The sequence below is a fragment of the Uloborus diversus genome, unplaced genomic scaffold (genome assembly GCF_026930045.1).
Source record: "Uloborus diversus isolate 005 unplaced genomic scaffold, Udiv.v.3.1 scaffold_14, whole genome shotgun sequence".
Classification (NCBI taxonomy): Eukaryota; Metazoa; Arthropoda; class Arachnida; order Araneae; family Uloboridae; genus Uloborus; species Uloborus diversus.
In genome coordinates this window covers 1,329,861-1,349,860 of record NW_026558098.1, presented here as the reverse complement: position 1 = coordinate 1,349,860, position 20,000 = coordinate 1,329,861, and the positions used below count along the sequence as shown (strand labels likewise).

Here is a 20,000-nt window from a genome sequence, read left to right as displayed (position 1 = left end):
CCTAACTGTACAGCACCCATCAACAAGTATCTTCTCCAAATTAAATTTATAATTCTATCCGTAATGATCACCAGGGCTCGAAAATTATATTGCACGACTTGAAAAAGTTCCGATCAGGCATGAATCTTTTACCATTACTTGCCCGGCTGGGAATGTAATTATTATGATTTTTTTTACTTAACTATTGGTAATTTTCAGGTCCGTGTCCAGGATTTCATAAAGGGGGGGGGGGGGGGGTGAAACTTTTAACCTATGTAACTTACGTTGTCAAAGGAAAACTAACTACGCGTGTTGAATAGTTCATTTTAGTTCGATAACTAGGCTTTTTTTTTAAATACGTTTTGCGTTTTTTTTTTTTTTTTATGAAATCTTATTTGTACAGTTGAACATTTTATAAAAGCACACATATTTCTTCTATGCAACCTAATTCTAGTTTTTTTTTTTTTTTTTTTTGTTTTTCCATCAAATAACATTGAACAGGAACTTAATGAAAATAAAAATTTTATTTAAAAAAATATTGCTATTTCGCATAGAAACATTTTTCTAATGTGTGAAACGACTAATTCATCCAACACTAAAGGCGTACCATAAAAAAACAGTAAGCAAAGTACCCATTTTCCATGCCCCTAAGTTTTTTTCTCGGGGGGGGGGGGGGGGGGGGGGGTACGTCATTGTCTAATATTCGTTTAGATAATTTTCCCTTGCATGCTTACAGCATTGCCGGACTTTCCAGCATTCCATTTTTTCAAGCACTTAGAAGCGAAGAGGCTTGGGAATCCTACAATTGAGGAAAATGGTAATTGTTAAACATGGGGAAATAGTAAAGAGGGTGAATACTGTATCAAAGTTTAACTTTAATATTAATTAAAACTTAAAATACGTTTTGGAAAATCGTTTAATGATTCATTGATTTTTTTTTTCAATGGGAGGGGTTTAACCCCTAAAACCCTCCCCTTGGACACGGCTCTGGTAATTTTAATGACGACTTATTAGGTACTCTTTATTTAAAGTTTCTTGTTTATGTTTCGTACTGAATAATTCTCGGGTACTTTTCCTTTAGCCCATGGGCGCCCATATGCAAAACTGTAAGGGGGGGGGGGCTCAGATATTTTAACCATGGTTTAGCAGGGTATTTCCCCCCATGAAAACCGATTTCTGGACAGATTAGAGTCATTAAAATTTGACATTTTTAAGAACTTATTCATTAATGGCTGGAGAAGAAATGTTTTTACATTTTTGCAAAGAAGAAAGTACTAAAAACAAGGAAGTTCTAATTTCAAAGGCGGGGGGCTCAAGTCCCCCCTTGCCCCCCTATATGCAGTGGCGTAGCGAGAAAAAATCCTTAGGGGGAGTTAATTTTTTCTGAAGTTTAAAGTAAAGCCATGTCCTCAAGTCTATACACTTATACTGTACATATATATATATATATATATATATATATATATATATATATATATATATATAGATATATATATATATATATATAGATATATATATATATATATATATACATATATATATATATATACATATATATATATATACATATATACATATACATATATACATATACATATATATATATATACACACATTGTTTTGGGGCTCATGGGGAGGGGGGGTTGTGGCCCCCCTATCCCCCCCATGGCTACGCCACTGCCTATATGGGCACCCTTGCTTTAGCCAGGTGCAAGCGAAAATTGCCAAGTGATTACGAACAACACCAAGCAATTATTCGCCAAATTAATATAGAAATCTGCTAATTTTCTTACAACCCATGTTGGGCATATTCGCTTAGCGTTGGGCGTAATAATTTGGCGATTTTAACTTGCGCCTGGCTAACAGAAAAGTACCAATTCTTGATTCGGATATAAAGCTGTTGAATTGCTTTTTTGCCTGATAAAGGCTATAGGAAAAATTCAAATATTATTATTACACAATACAGTAGAAGACCGTTATAACGCACACCTTGGGACCAGAGCTTTTGCGTTATACAGATCATTTCACAAATTTTGAAACTAACATTCAGAATATATCTATATATTAGCACTTCAGAATGAGTTTTATCTGCAATGAGCATTAAAGCACCCATATTACAATGAGTTATTCACAAATAAATATGTTTCACAATCAAAATCCTGCATCTTCATGGTTTGTACAACAGCTGCATTTTCAAGAGCCATCTGGTATTTTCTGTTCACTGTGAGTACTCATTTTTAATTTAAAAGCTTTGAAATAAGATGGGAAGATGAAAAACTTTCAAAATTTAATTTGCCTAATAATTTTTATGTTTGCAAAGCAAAACAGAGGGATTTTTTAAACTTCAAAACCTATTGTTTACTTCTGAAAAGTCGTGGGTTTTATAGAGAATAGCATTATATAGGTCGGCGTTGTAACGGTCTTCTACTGTATAAAAAAAACTTGGCAGGCAAAAATTTTATTCGGGCAGTTGTTTTTTAGACAAACATGCCCAGTAGGACAGTTCAAATTTTAAAGATTTTTCAAGCCCTGATGTCTACGCCTCTATACATCTATCTGTGTGAAAAAATAAACAGAACCATCCACCAAAATCTTTTCATTATAACACTGACAACAAACCTTTAAAAGGGTACTTCTTAAAAAAAAAACTGATGTGTACATCACATGACTTCTTTTTACTCCAATTTAATGTCATTTCCCCATTATTGGCAATTTTATTGTCATTTAATAGTTTACTCTCTAAATATCACCAACAGTGGCCAAATTAAAACCAAATTTAAAATTAAAAAAAAAATCGCCAAATTTGTTGCCAAGTTGGCGACCAAAAGCAGGGGTGATTGTGAGTTCATCAAAAAATACCTGAAAGTTTCAAAGTGAGAACGGGGGGGAGGGGGGGGGGACTTTGACCCTAATTACTTAAGCGCACCTTTGCCATAGTATTAAATAGTTCTGAGTCAAAATAGTGTGTGTACATGTGATTAAATTTTTAATGGGTTACAAAGTTAATTTTGAGCTGGTGTTATACAAATTATCTTGACATTTATTTGTCCATCTTAAGGGATAGGTGTCCATCTTAAAGCTCTTGCAGGTATATTTCATGAGTATTATCTAATTTTAAAAAATTGCGGAGGTAGGGAGATAAAAGCATAACAAAAAAAAACATAATTCCGGTATTTTCGGACATGAAAATACCGGAAATACGTCCGAAAATACCGGAAATTCGGTAAAATACCGGAACACAATCACTCCTGCCAAAAGACTGGCAATATATCAACAAGTGTCCGCCCAATTATAACAACACTTGAGTTTACATTGAAATGAACAATGACTTCCACCCAAAAAGGGGCAAAAGACCCCTTCTTTAGAAACACCTGAATGCAATCAAAAGGGGAGGTGCACAACAAGACCCTACTAGGAGTCTACATACCAAATTTCAACTTTCTAGGACATTCCGTTCTGGAGTTATGAGACATACATACGCACATACATACAGACGTCATGAGAAACCTCGTTGTAATTAACTTGGGGATCGTCAAAATACATATTTCGTGTGTCTGTACGTTCTTAAGCACTTATACACGTGGGGTTGAGTTGAAAAAAAAACTGAACATTCATTCGGGGGTGAGTACAATGGAAATGAAGTCCGATTTTTGAGTGAAAATTTTTTCGCGAATACAATACTTCCTTTTTTGTAAAAGGAAGTAAAAATGTCTTCACTTTAAATTTTAAATGTGTACCTACTGAATTTGCTTCGATAAATACAACGATACATTTCATTTAATAAGTTTTTATTTGCGTTAAAGTAAATGAAAATATGAATCCCCTCAAAACGGATCGTTTCAATTCTAATGCAGAACATCTTCCAAGAATCTAATACTTTCTTTAATGTACATTCTAAACGGAAGAAAAAAATAAAAGTGGGGGTTTCGTATCTAAGTAGGCGCTCAGCGAAAAACGTATTCATAATAAACAGTAACTGCATTTTTCCTTTAAATTAAAGCATTTAACCACCAAAGTCTAAATCACGTTATGGCAGGGTTGGCCGGATTGGACCCAATGGGTTTTTTTGAAAAAACCCATTTAAAAAAGCCCATTATTTAGCCCATTTTTGGGAAGTTTTCGATAAAGGTTCGTCTTGGCGACTTTTTCAAAGTTCGCCAAATTTTTTGGCGCCAAAGTCTAGGCGCTATTTTTCCCGGGAATACCCCCCCAAATCGGAAATTTGGCGACTTTTTTTGTTTTTGTTGACACAAAACTTCGTTGCCACAAAAATTGTTGCCACAAAACTTTAAAAAAAACTCAAAAAATGGTACAAAATACAAGAAAATACTTAATTTGGCAACAGCAAAAACCTAAAAGCTGAAAAAACCTAAATTGGCAACACCAAAATAAGAAACAGCAACCCTAAAAAGTCCGTAGGGAGTGCCAGATTTGGCGCGTAATTTTTGGGGGTGTATATCAAAGTTGTACCTTTTCCCGTTCTGCCAATGAAAAAAAGGGGGGGAGAAACGTTTGTTTTTTTTTTTACCAACCTACTGGAAAATGAATGAAATGGAGTTTTTGCATCAGAAATACAAGAAATTGGAACATCAAAATGTAAACAAAAGGTTCAAAAACAACTAAATCTCGAGAAAAATACTAAAAAACTCAACTGCTTAAAAACATTAAATATGAACTAATCTAATCAAACACTCAAAATTACATTGAAATGCAACGAAAATTAGGCAAAAAAAATTCTTTAAAAAAACAGTAAAAAGCATTAAAACAAATAATTAACCTATTAAAAAAGAAATTAATTTGAATAATTTAATGCACAAAAACACTAACGCTGAATTTTCCAGCTTTTTTTACCCCAAGACAATTTTGTGCTTTGTCCATATACTTATGCTACACAATATGCTACAAGTACCAGGGTTGGCCAGATTTGACCCAATTGGGTTGGACCCAATGGGTTTTTTTGAAAAAACCCATTTAAAAAAACCCATTATTTAGCCCACTTTTGGGTTTTTTTAAATTTTTTGAGAAGTTTTTTAAAAAAGTAATTAATTTAAATACTTTTACAATTTAAACTTCTTTTTTATTTGTTCTTCACCACAGACAATGGACATAAAAAATGAATTTTGAACTTTAATAGTATTTCTTAACTCTTAACGGCATTAAAAATGTTTCAAAGATTTAAAAAATATATATTTAACTTTTATCTTTAACCGGTCAATAAATAACTCAAATTATCTTGAATAAGTCCTGTCACGTCCGATTTTCTCAATATTTGTAGATTGTACAGAGGAGACTCCTCTAGCTAAAAGGCTTTCGTGTGAATTATTTTCTGCTAACCAAAACGTCACAAATCTCGAATAAACACAAGGTAATTTTTTTAGAAATAAACAGAATTTTCAAACGGTCTACAGAAAACAGAACAGGTACAGTATTTCCATTATTTTACAAAAAAGTTTAATACTTCTTACTCTGTACACAGAAATAGAAAAACAGGCAACATAAAGTTCAAAGAAATGTCTTGATTAAGCTGGAATTCAGTAAAAAGGGATTTAAACTACTTGAAGTTCCACAGTAGTTTTGCATAACAAAATGAAATACAATACAGTAAAATGCAAAAAAAAAAATGTAGGTAGCAATTAAAAACAAACAAACAAACAATAGATTTTAACACTCGAGAAGTAAATTTGCCTTAACTGTTGGTATTTATGGAAACTAAAAAACCTGAAACTTCACCAATTCGTGGGTTTCGTCATCTTTTATACTTTTCTTCAAAAAACGATGAATTTTCCAGCTTTTTTTACCCCAAGACAATTTTGTGCTTTGTCCATATACTTACGCTACAAGTACCCTACATTTTCCCTAAAAAAAGACCAAAAACCCACATTTCTTTTAAAAAAACCCAGCTTCAGTTGGGTTTTATTTAAAAAAACCCAAAAAACCCTCGGTCCATGGGCTTTTTTAAAAAAACCCGGGATTTTGCCAACCCTGACAAGTACCCACATTTTCTCTAAAAAAAGACAAAAAAAAAACACATTTCATTTTTAAAAAAAAAAAAGTTTTAGTTGGGTTTTTACGGGTTTTATTTAAAAAACCCAAAAAACCCTGGGTCCACGGGCTTTTTTTAAAAAAACCCGGGTTTTTGCCAACCCTGCGTTATGACAAGTAAACTCATTCCTTCTGAAAATAAAACATTTCCTTAAATGTAATTCCTATTTCAAAATTAGAAACTCATATTTACTTCGAATATATCCAAATTTCCTTAAGTAGAGGGAAAAAATGTTCTGAGATAAGAACAGCTTCTTAACTTGCAAACGAACATTTAAACGGAGTAAAAAAGAAAGTTGAACATTTTATGAAACTTCATGCAATAAAATAACATTACAATAAATTACAAAATATGCTTTCGCTACGAATAATTTCGTTAGAAGCAGGTATAAGTTTAAAATACGTTTTTAAATCACCTGCACATTTCATTAAAAAAAAGACGGCAAAATGAAAAAAAGTCATAACATAAAGTTTTGTTGCCAACACAATGGAAATTTCACTGAATATCGAGTTTTTCAGACTCATGTCTAAAAATACTTTAATAAATGTGAAATTACAGAGAAATAATATAAATCCAAAAAATATTGTTTTTAAAAATATATTTATTGAATTAGAGCTCAATGGAATTTTCCGATTCCGCGTCACAACTGACTACAACTGTATTTATGTCGAGGACTGCATACTAAGTGTCTTGCCTCCATTACTTTATCTACCGATAGATGGTAGCACCATCACCGGATCGAACAGTTAATGAGAATTTAGAACTAGACCAGGATATATATAAGTCCAAAAAATATTGTTTTTAAAACTCAATTTATTGAATTAGAGCTCAATAGAATTTTATTTTATTCCTATTCCCATTCAGAGTCACAACTGACTACAACTGTATTTATATCGAGGACTGCATACTAAATGCCTTGCCTCCATTATTTTATCTACCGATAGATGGCAGCACCATCACCGGATCGAACAGTTAATGAGAATTTAGAACTAGACCAGGAGCTAATAGCTACCTGGTGCTAGCACCCCCAGAGGTATCGTTTCACTCAAATTTCACTGATGAATGAAGTTTTTCAAACTCATGTCTGAAAATACTTTAATAAATGTGAAATTACAGAGAAATAATATAAATCCAAAAAAATTGTTTTTAAAATTCTATTTATTGATTTAGAGCTCAATGGAATTTTATTTTCCTATTCCTATTCAGAGTCACAACTGACTACAACTGTATTTATGTCGAGGACTGCATACTAAGTGCCTTGCCTCCATTATTTTATGTACCAATAGATGGCAGCACCATCACCGGATCGAAGGGTTATTGAGGATTTAGAACTAGACCAGGAGCTAATGGCTACCTGCTGCTAGCACCCCCAGAGGTATTGTTTCACTTGGAGGACATTGGAGACCACGAGCCTATTTAACGTCGCCCAGTCCCCTTTAATGACGACGGTGGATCTTCGATCATCGAGGTTCGCACTCGGGACCCTCCGTCCCCGAATCCGACACTCTACCAATCGGGCTACCACGGCCCCAACATTAAAAAAAAAAGGGACGGCAAAAACGAAAAAAAAAATTAATAAAAAAATTAAAATCATAACATAAAGTTTTGTTGCCAACACAATGGAAATTTCACTGAATATCGAGTTTTTCAAACTCATGTCTAAAAATACTTTAATAAATGTGTGAAATTCCAGAGAAATAATATAAATCCAAAAAATATTGTTTTTAAAATTCTATTTATTGAATTAGAGCTAAAAGGAATTTTATTTTTAAAACTATCATTTAGGGCCGTGGTAGCCCGATCGGTAGTGTCGGATTCGGGGCCGGAGGGTCCTGAGTTCGAACCTCGATGGTCGAAGATCCACCGTCGTCATTAAAGGGGACTGGGCGACGTTAAATAGGCTCGTGGTCTAAATGTCCAAGTGAAACGATAGCCCTGGGGGTGCTAGCACCAGGTAGCTATTAGCTCCTGGACTAATTCTAAATTCTCATTAACTGTGTGATCCGGTGATGGTGCTGCCATCTATCAGTAGATTAAAATAATGGAGGCAAGGTACTTAGTATGCAGTCCTCGACATAAATAGGTAGTCAGTTGTGACTCTGAACAGGAATAGGAATATCGAGTTTTTCAAACTCATGTCTAAAAATACTTTAATAAATGTGTGAAATTCCAGAGAAATAATATAAATCCAAAAAATATTGTTTTTAAAATTCTATTTACTGAATTGGAGTTGAGTGGAATTTTATTTTAAAAACTATCATTTACATCATTTATCTGGCATCAATGATTTGTTTACACCGCCGAGATTTGGGTTTCACTTTTTTTTCTGAAGTGTGAAAATGTATTTTAAGTAGTTTCTGTAGTTTTAAAAGGAAATCAGTTGAACCTTTTTGAAATTAAAAGATGAGTAACATATATATTCAGGAACCCCCCACGAGCGGAAAGGTACATTGTTTTATTCTTTGGTGGGATAATCAACTTTCTCGTTCTGCACTAAAACGATACTATGCCTGTTTCTTATTTGACAGTTCAATGATTTAATAAATTACTTGTGAATTTTGAAGATCATTTTCTTAAATCATCAATCTTTTATGAAACGTGCAGATAATTATAAATTAGTCGTCTTCATTTAAAAACTGCTTGTTTTTTGTAACAAGAATGGTTTATTTTTGACATCTCTACGTAGTATAAAATGAAATCTCCAAAAAGCGTCTGTGTGTTTGAACTCGCAAAATTCGAGAACTGCCCGGCCGATTGCGCTGAAATTTTCACTATTTGTTCCTTTAAGTCCTGAGAAGGTTTGCAGACCTGTTCGAAAACAATTCGATGAATAGATCTTTTTTTATTCCAATTTAGGCCCAATTTCCACATAAATTCCCGAATATGGGGGTGTAAAATGACTCACAAATAGTAATATTATGTATCGTTGGAAAGGGAAGAATTTTCCGCGTTCTACGCAATTTGTTCCAATGCTCTAACGTAATTGCGGCGGGAGTTATTTACGTTTTTATCTCGAATTTTTTTAAGGCTTAGCTGAAATTTAGTCACTACTTACTTCATTAAATCCATCAATAAAAAGTGAAGGAATTGTCCCACAGTTTCCTTTTTGACAGCATTGGAAAGAGCGGTTTTTTTTTTTTTTTACTACAGATCTAACTGGACTTAAAGTCGGAAGTTTAACCCTCTATCTCCATTAGAACAAAAGTTACACGCGAATTAAAGTTCAAAAATCTGTTCTCTATTCAAGTTTTTAACCATTTTATTTTGCGTTTCCACGATAATGCTTTTTGAATCCATCGTTTATTTCCATCTTTCTCATTTTCAATTCTTAAATTTATTTTATTTTGTATTTCCATGGTTACGCCTTTTAAATCCATCTTTCTCATTTTATTTTAATTTCTTAAAAGTATTTTAGTATCTGTCGTCACTGCTTGGCGAGAAAATTTTGCATGATGGTTTTTTTCTTTCATTTAATCCTGGTTATTGAAGATACTTCACTTGACGCAATGATTTTTTTTTTCGAGGTAGACCGGGCAAAGCCGGGCAATGCAGCTAGTGCTAAATAAGTTACAAAAAAATAGTTTTCAGAGAACTCAAGAATCTTTATTGGGGGTTGAAAAATAGACGGAGGCAGACCATCCAATCTGCTCCCAGAGCCTGTACAGGGTTCCCACAGTCCTTGAAAATTCTTGATAACTCCTTGAATGTTATTTTACCAAGAGCTGTGGAAAGTACTTGATGATTGTACTTTCTGAGATGTCGGTGAAAAGCCCTTGAAAATTAGTTTTAAACTAATCCTCTTTTATACGCTTGTGGAGACTGGAATTTGGCTTGAGCCACAAATGGCCATGTGGCAGACTGGTGTTTGTTTTAACACAAGCTATAGACAGGTACCAACTTGCTAGATCTGCAGAGACTGGATCAAGTAAATGGAAGGTTTTGTTTAAATAATATGTGCTTCTCAAACTATTTAGCCAACAACAATATTTATTGTAAATTAACCAACTTTTCTCATGACAACATAAATTGATATAATTTCATTAAACATTTTGGGATTTTGCCTTAATTTTTACTAATAGAAAACCTTAATTTTTACTAATAAGAAGAATTTCAAGTACAATGCGTTCATATTTTTCATGAAAGCATTTACTAGAACACATTTTACTACAGTGAAATAATTATTGTTTGGTCAAAATTGGGTATTTTATGAAAAACAAAAGTCATTTTTTTTTTTTTTTTTTTTTGACATAGATCCCATTACTATCCCATCATTATACTTTGCATGGTAGTTTATGAAAATACTACCAATTTATAGATTTTTTTTTTTTTAATTTTAAAAGTCGCACTTTTTGAAAAAAATCAAAAATTTAATTTGCATTAAAAAAAAACATTTTTACTAAAACCTATGGCATTTTGTATGTTTCTGAAAAAGCCTTAAAAAAGCTACAAAATGACACCTGTCCCACTTCTCTCACTCAATTCTGACAGCTTTTATAGCAATTTGAAAATTGTTCGTTCTTGGTATTTTCACGATTTTTTGAAAACTTCACGAGGTTGTATACAAAAAACTATTCAAGATAAAATTTTGTAATTTTATTCATGTTAGCACAAGATAGTGTGCCAAATTTCAAGGAAATCTCAACTGGTGAGGTAAAATTTTGATTTAAAGTGTTGATTTGACATGGAATGACCCTACAACTAATGTTATGTATTGAAATTGCTAAATGAGAAAAATTTTATTTATTGTTTAAATTTTGGCCGCAGAATATGATTTATCACATCTGTAAACTGTAACTACTTATCTTTTTTGTCTCCATATTTTGTAGTTCATGTACCAAACAAGAAATTAGCTATTTAAGCTATATTTTTGATCAAGTACACATTTAGTTCACACTTCTTAAAAATTTAAAATTAAGCGTAACTTCCATATTTATTTAATTGCGAGTTTAATGCTTGCTACCAGAGAAATAGTCACATCCTTGGACAGAAAAGAAAGTGCCAATAAATTCTTCCAGGTTGCAGCATCAAACGGATCAGGAAGCCATTTTGTTTAGTAGGACAGAAACAGAAGCTTGCTTTGAGATTTCTGTGACTTTATTTGAAGTTTTTGTCCTTGATTTATAAAAAATGAAGATCAACTCATTACATCTGTGGCTAGGCAAGATAATACAATTAATTAATGAATTGATAATATTAACTGTAAAATATTTGTTTTTCAACTTTCAAGTCAAAACTTCAAAAGCACATGTTCATAAACGTAGAAAATGGTTGTTTTTATAACATCTGTGGACACAATTTGTCCGTGGATGTGGCACTAACAAAGTAATTTGAAAAATATTTGCTCGCTTGATCGGAATTGCTATAATAGCATTATTACTTTTGTATAGATCTAACTTAATTTTAAATATTTAACATATTGGGAGAAATTTGTTTTTTAAAAAATCACAGCAGCAAAATTCCTGCTTTTTCTGAGAATGACTCATTTACTGTACAGTCGAACCTCCATATATCAAACTTCCACGTATCGAAATTTTCTATATATCGAAATCCCAGCAAATTTCTATGTTCATTACATAGAAAAATTGTTTCTGTATATCGAAAAGATCTCTATATATTGAATTTCTTTTTGAGATATTCGTAGATTTTTTTTTTCCCACTTTAGACTGTTTGTCTCATGAAAAATGAAAATTAGGGGAGAAAATTATGTTCACTAAAGGTTGCTACGAAACTCATAAGGAATCTGAGGTTGAGGAATGTGTAGATAGGTCGTTTCGTTTTGGAGTTCTTAAATTTCGTCAAGTTAATTTCAAATCTTAGTTGTAACCAGTAACTTTGTGAAATCAGTTTCAAGTCATCCCTTTTGTCTGTTGATTATCATTCCTAGTCTTTTTAGCTGCAGAGAAAATCATTCAAGTTAAGTAAATTTTACTTTTCTCTCGATCACATTGTGAAAACCCACTCATTGTGAGATCCCCCAATGTTGCGGATCAAGTTGAATTGCCGAGGAGTGAAGATGTATAAAAGAGCAAAAATGTAATTTCTGTAACTTTTTCAATTATTAACTTTCATTTAATACGATGCTCGTATAAACTAGAAATTAGGTTTTAGACACGAAAATTAGCTTTAATTTTAATGTGTTAGGAGGTTTTTAGGATAAAATAAAATCGTTTCTATGTATTGAAATTTCTATATATCGAATTTTTTTCTGGCAATTTGCTACTTTGATGTATAACCCCATATGACCATAATATGTTTTCTTGAATAAAAATGCTTGCAATGTGTGATTGGTCCTCTGTTTCCAGGTACTACTCCACACCACCGTGGGGGACATAGACGTGGAACTATGGTGCAAGGAGACCCCCAAGGCCTGCCGCAATTTCATCCAGCTCTGCATGGAGAAGTACTACGACGGGACAATCTTCCACAGGGTCATCAAGGGGTTCATCGCTCAGGGGGGAGACCCAGAGGGGGACGGAACCGGCGGGGATTCCATCTACGGACAGCCCTTCAAGGTCGGTCTTTTCAGGGGCCAATCCGGGATTTTTTTTCTCGCTACCTATTTTTGTGAAAGTATTGCATCATTCTATTTTTGTGAAAGTTTTTTTTTTATCAACATTGTTTTTGCGAAATTTTAGAGGCATCCTTATTTTTGTGAAAGTTTTTTTTTTTTATCAACATTGTTTTTGCAAAATTTTAGAGGCATCCTTATTTTTGTGAAATTTTTTTTTTATCAACATTGTTTTTGTGAAATTTTAGAGGCATCCTTATTTTTGTGAAAGTTTTTTTTTTATCAACATTGTTTTTGCGAAATTTTAGAGGCATCCTTATTTTTGTGAAAGTTTTTTTTTTTTTTATCAACATTGTTTTTGCGAAATTTTAGAGGCATCCTTATTTTTGTGAAAGTTTTTTTTTTTATCAACATTGTTTTTGCGAAATTTTAGAGGCATCCTTATTTTTGTGAAAGTTTTTTTTTTATCAACATTGTTTTTGCGAAATTTTAGAGGCATCCTTATTTTTGTGAAAGTTTTTTTTTTTTTATCAACATTATTTTTGCGAAATTTTAGAGGCATCCTTATTTTTGTAAAAGAGAAGTAGAATAAGTGAAATTTTAGTTTCAAAAAGTGTAAATGTCATCTAGAAATTATTTTTAACAGGTTTTGTTTTTTGGGGAGGGGGGGGGGGAGCTAAAAACCTAAGAAGTACAAAAAATACCATCGTCATTTCAGCTTCATGGGCTATGTACTGTGTACAATATTGGAAATGATGAGAAAAACGGTTCCCCAAAACAGATGTTGAAAGATTGCGATACTATTGCATGAATACACTTTGGCGAGAAACAGCTAAAAATGAGTTAAAATACTACAAAAAGGTTTCTATTGAAGCGATGGTTCATATAAACCTGCTTAGAATTTTATTTTATGAGTATATTTTGTTTTAAATAGAGAAACAAATTTTATATTTTAAAATGCGAATTTTTGTGAAATTTTCGATGTTTTGGGGAAGCTACTGATTTTATTACTTGATTTTTGTGAAAGTCCCGATTTCAAAACAATATTTTTGTGAAGGTACCGAAAAACGGTAGCAAAATCAGCCTGTATTGGGCCCTGCTTTTGGAATCTTCTCAGAGTCCGGGGAAATCTGCAATATGTGGATGTTTCTCGACAATAATTGAATACATTTAAAAGTTGTTGAAGGTGTTAACATACAGGTTGATTAAAATTGAAATAAAACTAATGAATTAATTGTTAAATACAGTAGAAGACCGTTATAACGCCGACCTGCATAACGCAATTCTCTATAAACCGCACTACTTTTCAGAAGTAAACAATAGGTTTTGAAATTTAAAAAATCCCTCTGTTTTGCCTTGCAAAAATAAAAATTGTTAGGCAAATTAAATTTTGAAATGGTTTCTCATCTTTCCATCTTAATTCAAAGTTTTAAAATGAAAATTAGGACTCATAGTAAACAGAAAATACCAGATGGCTCTTGAAAATGCAGCTGTTATGCAAACCATGAAGATGCAGGATTTTGATTGTGAAACATATTTATCTGTGAATAACTCATTGTAATATGGGCGCTTTAATACCCATTGCACATAAAACTCATTCTAAAGTGCTAATATATAGATATATTCTGAATATTAGTTTCAAAATTTGAAATGACCTATATAACGCAAAAACCTGTATAACGCAAAAGCTCTGGTACCAAGATGTGCATTATAATGGTCTTCTACTGTAATTAGTTTGCCTTAGGATTCCCTTCCCCAGTCCAACAGACATGTTCATAGAAAACGGCTAACCGATTCCATGTCTCACGTTAATTTTATTTTACATATTTTTGTCTTTTATCTTTAATTTTTTGCTATTTGAACCTAGGATACAAAAATAGGCTATGTAAATTGTATGGACCAATGAAATTTTGTAGCTACATAGACCAGTAACTCATTTTTTCTACACCTGATAAAAATGCAGAAGAATCTGTTAACTCTTTGACTTTTTTTTGCTTCAATTGCTAACTTTTATAGCTTTATTAAGGAATCACAGTATCTTTCAAATATTTTTTTAAAATTTAAGTAAGTTTTATATTTCTTTGAAACTATAACATGCATACTTATTTCTTAATCAATAATTTATTTTCAAAATTTAAAAATATTGCCTACTTTTTTTATAAAATTCAAAAAAATGAGGAAAAATTCAATTTTTTGAAATCCCTAAGGCTTTTTTATTTTTGCACTAAGTAAAATTTTTTTTTTTGCTAAATGATCACTATAATCATCTCTAAAAATTTGTGCTTTCATTTGCTTGTGAGTTTTTTAGAAAATTTTCTGTGATTAATTATGTAAAAAATCAAAGTTTTTTTTATAAAAAAATTGGTTTTTTAAGGTTTAAGATGCTCTAAACATTTGAGTCATTTATAAAATGCTTATCCAATGCACAGTTTTGTCAAATATGTTATCCCTATTGCAAAAAGTATGACTTTAAAGCTGTATCTTTAATAGAAAAAAATCCTTAGGGATTCTAATGACATGAAAACACAAAAAAAAAAAAAAGAAACATCATCGCGAAAAAGCAGTTTAAAATTTTTCTTTTGCATAAGAGCGAGCATGGCCTAAAACCACTCATAACTTTTTAAATATTTGAACTAAAGCAATGAAACTTTTCCCCTGTGTTCAGAATAGTTTTCAGTTTTGAAAAAATCTAATGAATTAATTGTTAAATAATTATTTTGCCTTAGGATTCCCTTCCCCAGTCCAACAGAGATGTTCATAGAAAACTGCTAACTGAATCCACGTCTCATGTTAATTTTATTTTACATATTTTTGTCTTTTTTCTTTAATTTTTTGCTATTTGAACTAGGATACAATTTTTTTTAATTGTTTTTTAAAGGTTTTACATGCTCTAAAAGTTTGAGTCATTTATAAAATGCTTATCCAACGTACAGTTTTGTCAAACATGTTACCCCCAATTGCAAAAAGTATTACTTTACAGCTGTATCTTTAATAGAAAAAAATCCTTAGGGATTCCAATGACATGAAAACACAAAAAAAACCATCATCGAGAAAGAGTTTTTCTTTTGCATAAGGACACATAGCGAGCATGGCCTAAAACCACTCATAACGTTTTAAATATTTGAACTAAAGCAATGAAACTTTTTCCCCTGTGTTCAGAATAGTTTTCAGTAATAAGCAATAAAATTTTTTTTTTGATCATTTCATCATTTTTGAGGTACTGTAACCCCTTAGAAACCTCTGTGTTTCAAACTTTTCATCTATCTCATGAAATTTTAGATAGAGACGGGTTCAGTTGTATCAGCGACAATTTGAATAAATTTGTGGACTGTGTCGGGATCTTTCTCTTTGATGTGGAGTGTTCTAATCATAGACTAATAATAAGAGTAGAGCGAGCTTTCCCAGACTTGCTGATGAAAAAATTGGTTCATGGATACATCATGTGACTGGTGGGAACTTTGGCAGCATGGTTGCCAGATGGCAGCATTATCTATAGTTTGGCACTTGACACGTATTTTAAGACGTAATGGGTTTTCATTACAATTTTTTTCCCAGGTGCAGAGATTGAACTTTTTCTTTTAGTGATGCATTATTTTGACATTTGTAATTAGTTTTTGATCACAGTTTTCAGTCACTTTTAATTCATTCGGAACTGCTATGTCAGCGTCGGCGTGAACGTAATGGCGTAAATGTTTCGCGTTAACGCAAAAATGTACTCATCGGTATCTTAAATTGAAATTAGGTAAAAATCTGACCGTTTGCCGATTCTTTTCGGGCGCTTGCATCTTTAATTGCTTAGAGAGTTATTGAAATTGATTAAAGAAAATGCACGGTACTATCTAAACGAAAAACTCACTATATTAACAAAATATTTACAACTCAGAATGACAAATTTACAAACCAGACTCCATAAAAGATAATTCTTCCGTGTTCCATCCATTCTATTTATTTTATTTCTCGCGGCCGTTGATCGTGTGCTAGGATCAACTGTTGCTAGGATATCCACCAGTCACATGGTTTGGTTAATGAGCAGCAAAAGGGTTGCCATAACTCGGTCTCTTCTTATTATTAGTCTATGGTTCTAATGGTCAGTTCTTCTTTCCAGGATGAGTTCCACAGCCGTCTGCGCTTTGTTCGTCGTGGATTGGTGGCCATGGCCAATTCGGGGAAAGACGACAACGGCAGCCAGTTCTTCTTCACCCTCGGAGCAACCCCCGAGCTCCAGAACAAGAACACCATCTTCGGGAAGGTGAGTCTTCCACCCTCCTTGGGCAATCGCGTAGACTTTGCCAGGTTTCTGAAATGTTTAACTGGGACCCTGAAATGCTCCCCAAAATGTCGCAGGCATTCAAATAGGCACAGGACCTTGGCTAGTTTTCAAAGTGTCTTAGAGGGTAGTTTTAGCTCAATGCTATGAATAAATGGTTCTTAGTTATGAGCCTAAACCAGAGCTAATACAGTAGAAGACCATTATAACGCACACCTTGGGACGACAGCTTTTGCATCATACAGGATTTTGCGTTAAACAGATCATTTCACACATTTTGAAACTAATATTCAGAATATGTCTACATACTAGCCCTTCAGAATGAGTTTTATCTGCAACGAGTATCAAAGCACCAGTATTACAATGAGTTATTCACAAATAAAGATGTTTCACAATCAAAATCCTGCATCTTCATGGTTTGCATAACAGCTGCATTTTCAAGAGCCATCTGGTATTTTCTGTGTATGATTATATTAATTTTAAATTTAAAAGCTTTGAATTAAGATGGAAAGATGTAAAATTTAATTTGCCTAACAATTTTTATGTTTGCAAAGCAAAACAGAAGGATTTTTTTAAACTTCAAAACCTATTGTTTACTTCTGAAAAGTTGTGCGGTCTATAGAGAATTGCGTTATATAGATCGGCGTTATAAAGGTATTCTACTGTAATGAATGATAAAAGCAGATAAATTTAAATCTTTTATGTATTTCTTACATATTAATGCTTTTTAAATAAGGAGAAACACTTGTAGTTGAGGAATTAAAACTTGAACAGCATTTACTATGTACTTTTTTTTGGTGAGTACATTTGGATTTTACTCTCATTGTAAAAATCTTCACATGCTGATCCAATATTAATTTCACCTGTCAATGTTACAAATGACGAAGTAACTACCCTTAAGAACCCTTCAGTTAATTATTTTTATACATTTTTTTGTCATCTGTAATCAAATTTATCTTTTACCATGTCATGAAGTAAACCGGGATCTTGTCTGAAAACTGGTATGTCTGAGGAGTGTAAAATTACATGATGAAAAAGGCATCTTTTACAAAAATAAATTTCTTACTGATTATATTGGTGTGATTTTATAAATTATGTCACTCATTACACTTTCTTTAGTCATTTTACTTGAGCCAAGTGCAGTATATTTTTTTAAATTTCATTTAAAATAGGGTTCCTTTCGTTGCAATGAATGGGCTCGTAAAAATGTTATCATTCCGATACGACATAAACTTTCTTTATTTTTGTCTGGACCTGAAAAATAATTCAAATTAATTTTCTTATTCAAATTAAGTTCTCGCCTATCTTCAAAGGACTCATCGGTTAAAGTAATCAATTTATACATAATTCACCACCTATGGTAAATTCTAAAACTCATTAGCAAACTATGCAATGATATATCGCACTGACATCATTAGAAATCCTTTCAGAAAAATAACTGATTCTGCAGGCCAGTAAACTTGAAGATATACTGGTCTGCAAAGAAAAAATTACTGGTTCACTTTGACACAAATGTACTTAAAAGGAAACATATTTTTTCATAAGTTTATAACCGCATCTTATTTATTTTTCACAAGATCTTCATAATGTAGCATGGGAGAAATTGCCTAAAGCCAATTACACAAAATTACTGTTTTAGAGTAAAAATAAAATGACTAAAGATGTAAATAATATGAAATGGCTTAACTGATGGCGATCGACCACTGGGCCTACAGATTCTATTTATTTCATGGTGAGTAATTTTAACTGGTTTTGGACCAGCAGGCCACCAATGATTTCAAACGCTGCACTGAAATTAAAATAAAATGCATGAAAATATGACAGTTTCATTCAAAAAAATTTTTTTTTTTTGTCTGATAAGCAGAAATGAATTGTTACGGATATTTGTTTGTAATATTGATGAGTGTAATTAACATATGTGCATAAATGTATGGATGAATCTATTTATATACATTAGTTAATAATTTTGTATAGGCATACAAAATATACATTGTTTCTCTTTTCAATTGATTCTGGTAAAATTCATGCAAACTTGTTTTTTGTTATATTTACTATATTTTGTGAGAAACAAATTTTCGGACAAAATTTTTCTTACGTCCTTTTTCAATTAAATACATTTTATGTTACATTAATGATTTTATGAATAATTACCAGTTATTTTGTACATATTAGGCATAAACATAAAGGTATTTTGATACAATGATCATTCCTGTCAGTCTGTTACGCGCCCTTTTGTTGTTTATAATTAATGGTATTTAATATTTTGCTAGCAATAACTCACTGTACCTCATTTTTGACATATGCAATGTGTGATCAGACTTTAAAAATTGAAAGGTTTTTTTAAAGCTATCTTCTGTGATTAATCTGTTGTGATGGAATTGCCCTGAAGTCTGAAGGAATCATGAGTTCAATATGAATGAAAATATTTTTTAAATTTGCCAGTCTAAAAAGAGCCTCCCGTCCCCCCTCCTTTGTTCATGATTATTATTCATAATTTTATGATTATTCTAAAAGATTTTTGTTTATCTTTTTTTTTAAATTGAAATTTTTTATTGTTATGGAGCCCAAAAAATAGGATTATATTTGTATTATAAGTGGTTTGATTGAGATTCGGTTTGCCTTATCAGGCTTCAAATGCTTTTCTGTTTTACGCAAAATCATTATAAATAAGTTCTCTGTGTCTCGTAGGTGACTGGTAACACTCTGTACAATATGCTGAAGCTGGAGGAAGGGCTGGTGGACCAGGACGACAGACCCCTCTACCCCCAGCGGATCATTTCCTGTGAGGTTTGTTCCATTTCCTCTCCATGACATCATTACCAGTTTTATACAGTAGACTCCCGATTATCCGCGAGCGGATTATCCGCGAATCAATCAACAATCACGAACATGTATTTTCGCAGTAAAAAAGCGAATACCAGTGGCTGTTTTTTTTTTTGAAAAATTGTAAATTCACACTCAGTTGTTTTTGCTTGATTGATTGATTTAATTTTATTATCTTATACATATAAAATCTGAGTATCTATCTATCTATCTATGTCCAAGCTTCTTCTCCCGAACGACAGTGAACTGACCATCGAACCAGGTATCGATGGATTCGTCATCTTCCCGTCTTCATGTTTGGCTATTTAACATAATCCTCCGATAATAATGAGCGGAGATATCAATTAAAAACTATTAATTATGACTCTTAGATTTCGACA

At 32.4% G+C, this 20,000-nt stretch overlaps 2 protein-coding genes across 2 annotated transcripts in view; one reads left to right on the top strand and one right to left on the bottom strand.

Moving 5' to 3' along the window:
• LOC129232827 (hamartin-like) overlaps positions 1-6,432 on the bottom strand; it is a 115,516-nt gene extending 109,084 nt beyond the window's left edge. Inside the window, exon 1 of the mRNA XM_054866926.1 lies at positions 6,215-6,432. The gene's annotated coding sequence lies outside the window, so the exon portion shown is untranslated. The remainder of the gene's footprint in view (positions 1-6,214) is intronic.
• A 4,189-nt stretch (positions 6,433-10,621) lies between these two features.
• Positions 10,622-19,608, top strand: LOC129232826 (spliceosome-associated protein CWC27 homolog). The gene is made up of 4 exons (XM_054866925.1): positions 10,622-10,672; positions 12,325-12,534; positions 16,636-16,779; positions 19,486-19,608. The coding sequence occupies exons 1-4, from the start codon at positions 10,622-10,624 to the stop codon at positions 19,606-19,608; spliced, it is 528 nt and encodes a 175-aa protein (XP_054722900.1).
• Positions 19,609-20,000: the final 392 nt, after the last annotated feature.